Source organism: Trichosurus vulpecula, chromosome 4, assembly GCF_011100635.1.
Source record: "Trichosurus vulpecula isolate mTriVul1 chromosome 4, mTriVul1.pri, whole genome shotgun sequence".
Classification (NCBI taxonomy): Eukaryota; Metazoa; Chordata; class Mammalia; order Diprotodontia; family Phalangeridae; genus Trichosurus; species Trichosurus vulpecula.
Window position 1 is genome coordinate 51,736,320 of NC_050576.1, and position 7,008 is coordinate 51,743,327.

Genomic DNA, 7,008 nt, shown 5'->3' on the forward strand with positions numbered 1-7,008 from the left:
AAAAAAAAAGACTAACTCAAATGGCAAAAGAGTCCCAAAAATGCCAATGAGGAGAAGAATGCCTTGAAAAGCAGAATTAGCCAAGTGGAAAAGGAGGTCTAAAAGCTAACTGAAGAAAATAATTCCTTAAAAATTAGGTTGTAGCAAATGGAAGCTAATTACTTTATGAAAAATCAATGAATTATAAAACAAAACCAAACAATGAAAAAATAGAAGACCATGTGAAATATCTCATTGGAAAAACAATTGACCTGGAAAATAGATCCAGGAGAGATAATTTAAAAATTATTGGAGTATCTGAAAACCATGATCAAAAAAGGACATCATCTTTCAAGAAATTGTCAAGGAAAACTGCCCTGATGTTCTGGAACCAAAGTGTAAAATAGAAATGGAAAGAATCCACCAAACGCCTTTTGAAAGTTATCCCAAAAGGAAAACTCCTAGGAATATTGTAGCCAAACTCCAAAGTTCCCAGGTCAAGGAGAAAATATTACAAGGAGCCAGAAAGAAACAATTCAAGTATTATGGAAACACAATCAGGAAAATACAAGATTTACCAGCTTCTACGTTAAGGTTTGGAGGGCTTGGGATATCATATTGCAGAGGATAAAGGAGATAGGATTAAAACCAAGAATCACCTTCCCTAGCAAAACTGAGTATAATATTTTGGGGGGAAAATGGAATTTCAATGAAATAGAGGACTTCCAAGCTGAAAAGAATAGAGATGAACAGAAAATTTGACTTTCAAGTACAGGAATCAGGAGAAACATGAAAAGGTAAACAAGAAAGAGAAGTCATAAAGGACTTATTAAAGTTGAAATGTTTATATTCCTACATGGAAAGATGATATTTGTAACTCAAGAGACCTTTCTCAGTATTAGGGTAGTTAGAGGGAAGATATAGAGAGATAGAGAGATATAGATGTAGATATAGACATACACATATATGTGTATATGTATGCATGTATATGTACATGTGTATATGCATATGTATATATGTGTATTGTATATATGTGTGTATGTATATACATACATATATATACACACATGCATATATACACACATGCATATACATGCATACACACATACACACGTGTGTGTATGTGTGTAGACAGAGGGCACAGGATGAGCTGAATATGAAGGGATGATACCTAAAAATATAATTAAGTGTTGAGAAGAATGTACTGAGAGAAAGAGAAAGGGAGAGGTAGAATGTAGAAAATCATCTCACATAAAAGAGGCAAGAAATTGCTTTTACAATGGAGAGGAAGAGGGGCAGGTGAGAGAGAATAAGTGAGCCTTACTCTCATAAGATTTTGCTTAAGGAGGCAATAACATGAAACTCAATTGACTATGGAAATCTGTCTTACCCTACAGGAAGGGAGTGGGAAAGAGGATAAGAGGGGAGATAATAGAAGGGATGGCAGATTGGGGGAAGGGGCAATCAGAAGCAAACACTTTTGTGGAGGTACAAGTCAAAGGAGAGAATAGAATCTATGGAGGGCAGGTGGAGCCAAGATGGCGGCTGGTAAGCACGGACTAGAGTGAGCTCCGTACCCGAGTCCCTCCAAAAACCTATAAAAATGGCTCTGAACCAATTCTAGAACGGCAGAACCCACAGAACAGCAGAGGGAAGCAGGGCTCCAGCCCAGGACAGCCTGGATGGTCTCTGGGTGAGGTCTATTCCACACGGAGCTGGGAGCTGGGAACGGAGTGGAGCAGAGCCCAGCCTGAGCGGCGTGGACGATCCAGACCAGAAGCCGGGCTGAGGGGGCCCTAGCGCCCTGAATATGTGAGCTGCAGCAGTTACCAGGCCCCTCGACCCACAAACACCAAAGACTGCAGAGAAGGTTAGTGGGAAAAGCTGCGGGAGTGGAAGGAGTTCGCGGTTCGGCTTCCAGCCCCAGGGGCAGTGGAGGTGGGGCAGCTACAGCTGTTGTTACTTCCGGCTCCAGGCCCACCTGGTGGGAGGAATTAAGTGGTGGATCAGAGCAGGAGTGCAACAGCCTGCTAAATATCTAAGCCCAGTCTGGACTGGGGGTCCTTGGGGAAGGAGGAGTGCGGCTCTGACAGAGCTGGCAAATCCCCCCCAAACGTAGAACATAGAACTCGTAAGTCCACAAGCAGTCATACCCCACTGAAAAACTCAAGGGTCAAGTTAGTGGGTTGGGAATATGGCCAGGCAGCGAAAACGCGCCCAGATTCAGTCTCAGACTTTGGATTCTTTCTTTGGTGACAAAGAAGACCAAAACATACAGCCTAAAGAAGACAACAAAGTCATAGAGCCTACAACCAAAGCCTCCAAGAAAAACATGAACTGGCCCCAGGCCATAGAAGAACTCAAAAAGGATTTGGAAAAGCAAGTTAGAGAAGTAGAGGAAGAATTGGGAAAAGAAATGAGAAGGATGCGAGAAAACCATGAAAAACAAGTCAATGACTTGCTAAAGGAGACCCAAAAAAATACTGAAAAATACACTGAAGAAAACAACACCTTAAAAAACAGACTAACTCAAATGGCAAAAGAGCTCCAAAAAGCCAATGAGGAGAAGAATGCCTTGAAAGGCAGAATTAGCCAAATGGAAAAGGAGGTCCAAAAGACCACTGAAGAAAATACTACTTTAAAAATTAGATTGGAGCAAGTGGAAGCTAGTGACTTTATGAGAAATCAGGATATTATAAAACAGAACCAGAGGAATGAAAAAATGGAAGACAATGTGAAATATCTCCTTGGAAAAACCACTGACCTGGAAAATAGATCCAGGAGAGATAATTTAAAAATTATTGGACTACCTGAAAGCCATGATCAAAAAAAGAGCCTAGATGCCATCTTTCAGGAAATTATCAAGGAGAACTGCCCTGATATTCTAGAGCCACAGGGCAAAATAGAAATTGAAAGAATCCATCGATCGCCTCCTCAAATAGATCCCAAAAAGAAATCTCCTAGGAATATTGTTGCCAAATTCCAGAGCTCCCAGATCAAGGAGAAAATACTTACAGCAGCCAGAAAGAAACAATTTGAGTATTGTGGAAACCCAATCAGAATAACCCAAGATCTGGCAGCTTCTACATTAAGAGATCGAAGGGCTTGGAATACGATATTCCGGAGGTCAATGGAGCTAGGATTAAAACCTAGAATCACCTACCCAGCAAAACTGAGTATCATGTTCCAAGGCAAAATATGGAGTTTCAATAAAATAGAGGACTTTCAAGCTTTCTCAGTGAAAAGACCAGAACTGAATAGAAAATTTGACTTTCAAACACAAGAATCAAGAGAAGCATGAAAAGGTAATAAAGAAACAGAAATTGCAAGGGACTTACTAAAGTTGAACTGTTTTGTTTACATTCCTACATGGAAAGATGATGAGTATGATTCATGAGACCTCAGTATTAGGGTAGTTGAAGGGAATATGCATGTATGTATATATGTGTATATATATATATATGTATGTATGTATGTATGTGTATATGTGTATGTGTATATGTATATATGTTTATGTATATATATAAGTGAATGTGTATGTATATATCTATGTGTATATGTATGTATGTGTATGTATGTGTATATATGTATATGTGTTTATATATACATATATATATATATGTAAAAGAGAGAGAGCAGACACAGGGTGAGTTGAAGATGAAGGGAAGATATCTAAAAGAAATAAAATGAAATTAAGGGATGAGAGAGTAACATACTGAGAGAGGGAGATAGGGAGAGATAGAATGGGGTGGATTATCTCGCATAAAGGTGGCAAGAGGAAGCAGTTCTATGGGAGGAGGAGAGAGGGCAGGTGAGGGGGGAATGAGTGAACCTTGCTCTCATCAGATTTGGCCTGAGGGGGAATACCATACATACTCAGTTGGGTATCTTACCCCACAGGAAAGAAGAGGGAGGAAGATAAAAAAATAAATAAAAGGCAGGGGGATGATGGAGGGGAGGGCAGATGGGGGTGGAGGTAATCAAAACAAACACTTTGGAAAGGGGACAGGGTCAAGGGAGAAAATTCAATAAAGGGGGATGTGTTGGGAAGGAGTGACCTGGCCCGCAGGTCACACAATCGTGGGTCAGCGAGGCTGGAGAGTGCCGGGGGAGCTAGGCTCGAGGAGGGCCTAATGGCTTTAAGAGGCCATGAGGCTCGGGAACGGGACCACGGAGAGGAAGGAGACAAGACGCGTTGCTGGTGTAGAAGTGTGTGTCTCTCTCTCTTTATTGTATCTGGTAAGGGTATTTATGAGCATGCTATCAGGATGCCACGTCCCCAGAGGCGTGGTTATACATTGGACGCAGGCCTGCGTCATATCCCAGAAACGAGAGTTAGCCAGGAAACGAAAGCTAAGCGAGAAATGAAAGCTAGTGAAGGGAGAGGGCGCGGGTCAGGCAGAGGGGAGGGGTAAGGTGATTTTCCAGTCTCCGGCATGTCCCCCTTTCTTATTTTAAGGAGAGGGTGACTGGCCTGTCTTAGGCTATGCAACTTGGTTCTGATAATGAGGTGAGAGCATCTGGTGTATGATGGATTTTCAGAGCCCGCCTTTGATCACTGTCTTAGGTCATCGGGGCGGGGTGTCTACAGTAGGGCACTACAGCCCTGCGACTCGCGCCACTGGAGGTTGCCCGTCATGGTGATCAGAGGGTCTTACGGCCAGTTTCAACCAGACCTCAATCATCCTTCATTCAGGGTTGCAATAATCCCGTCATGGGCTCAGCCACAGCCGTCCTTCAGAAGGTCAGCAGGACTGCTTAAATGGAGAAAGAAGGGTGGGAAGAGTGAATTCAAAGGTCAAAAGATAAGAATTTGGTGACAGAGCTAAGCTGAGTGGGGGAAAGGAAGGGGTTGATTGGCTTTTCTACAGAGAGTATAAAGCCTTTTCCTCCACGCCGATGCCAGGGTTCCTTCAGGAGGTCTTCTGTGAATTGTAAACGTTCTCCTGGCTGTTCAATGATGTCTTGTTCCGGTAGTCTGCTGTAAAATATATGGCTCTTCCTGTCAACAGCTGAATCTACTTGAGACTTAACAAACGTGGTTAATTTATTGAAGGCCCAAGGGCCAAAGGAAAGGAGCAATAAAAAGCCTATTAATGGCCCAAGAAGGGGGATCAGATATGGAAGGGTCCCATGCAGACCATTCCAGAGAGGGTTATCTAAGAGTTCTTTGCGTCTTCGGACCAGCTCCTCTTGCAATTTTTTAATTTTATCCCTTACTATACCAGACTTGTTGGCATAAAAACAACATTTTTCTTGCAAGGCTAAGCATATTCCCCCCTGTTCGGCTGTGAGCAGGTCCAACCCTCTCCTGTTTTGAAGCACTACTTCCGCAAGGGAGTCAATTTGGTCCTGGAGATCATGGATAGTCCCTGAGAGGGTCTGGACATCATTAATCAATTGGTTAGATAATTTGGCATACGAGTGAATTGCCACACCCAACCCCGCGGAACCGGTGGTCACGGCTCCCGTTACCCCGAGGCCCACCAATAAAGGAATGAACGCCACGGCTCTTTTTGGTCTTCCTGCAATATAATCTATGCTAGGCAGTGGGACCGGTTGGTCCCCTGAAATAATGTTGATGTCAGGGAGGATAGAGGCCTGCACACAGAGGCCCGTCCAATTGGAAGGCAGGGCTAGAAAGGCCATGTTGCCCCCGCATACGAACACTCTCCCTGGGGTGGGGCAAAGAAGGTGAGGTGTCCGCTCTACGGTGTAGTTAAAGGTGTGATTAGAAGTACAAAGAGCAAAGGATGCATGGCCTACATTAAGATCATAGGAAGAATTCCGAAAAGGAGCTTCCATGCAGGGGGCAGAGAGAGGCCGCATGGGCTGTACCCGGAAAGGAGGGCTAAGTGTACAATTGGTGGCAAAGGAGAGATTATGTGTCAGTAAGGCTAGGGGCATTGGGGTGCCCAGGGTCATACAGAGCCAGCAGTCTTTTGCAAGTTCAGGGTTGGTGATATTGAGCGCCCTATGGGTTGAAGTAAGAATGTCAGAGGTCTGGACATCAAGATCCACACCCCGTCCTCGAGGTAAAGCTAGCGGATGGTATTGTAAGGGGGGATACATGGCTCTGATAATTTCATCCACGCGCTCTTTGACCTCCATTTCTCTGATTTGATCAGTAGGGCCCCCGCCATCAGAGACGTGAATGGGTGCGTGGAGCGACCAGCAGACATTCTTTCCAATGTTATTTCTGTCACAAGAGGCTTGGGCATATTTGTGTGTTCTCCCTAAGATGGCAGCACTAACCTCTCCTCCAAAGGTCCCCGCATATTCTCTTTGTTGGCGGGCGGTGAGATAGGTACCTGAATTACCTGTGCATTGCTGTGTGCTAGTGTAGCAGGAGGAGTGAAGGGCTTGGAGGTAGACACAATTAAAGGGACAGGGTCCAGGGATGCCATTATTCTGGGGGATTATTTTGGGTTTTCTTACGCATTTGAAGGATTGTTTGGATATTCCCGTGGTGGTGTGGTGGTACTGGAGGTAAGCTGTCTTGTCACCGCAATCAACGGCTTGTGTGTAAGTGGTAGGTGTAGCAGGGGTGACGCCGCCTTTACAGTCACAGGGGGCTCCGTAGAGGGCATGGAGTAAATCTTTTCCAGGGGGAGGGCCGAAACCGGCCTCGGCCTCCGTGAACAGGAGCAGGGAGAGCAGCAGTGCGGATATCATTTTCTAAAGAAGACAAGAAAAGAGATAACTTCGTCTCAGGGTAAGGCAGGGCCCTGGACTCAGTGTTTAATGATGGCATGATCTACTAACTTAAGCAACCGTTCAGGTAGCCATCTGGCGTTTTGTGCATTGGAATCATATATACAGGCATGTCCCTTGCCCCCTATAAGGACTGGATCAGGGCCATGCCACTGATGGGTGAGGGGATCCTTCCATTTCACTTGGGCATAATCATGGGCTGACGATGGGTGCCAAAGGCGATCTGCGGCGGATTTGCCATGAGCGTCCAATGTAAGAAAATTTAGGACAAAGAGTGCATGATTTAGGAGGGTCCTATGGTTGTTGGCCCGTATG

At 44.5% G+C, this 7,008-nt stretch overlaps 1 protein-coding gene across 1 annotated transcript; it reads right to left on the minus strand.

Annotated features, from left to right (window-relative positions):
- Positions 1-4,770: 4,770 nt before the first annotated feature.
- Positions 4,771-6,654, minus strand: LOC118846712 (syncytin-1-like). The gene has a single exon (XM_036755472.1). It carries the CDS (start codon positions 6,652-6,654, stop codon positions 4,771-4,773), a length of 1,884 nt encoding a protein of 627 aa, XP_036611367.1.
- Positions 6,655-7,008: the final 354 nt, after the last annotated feature.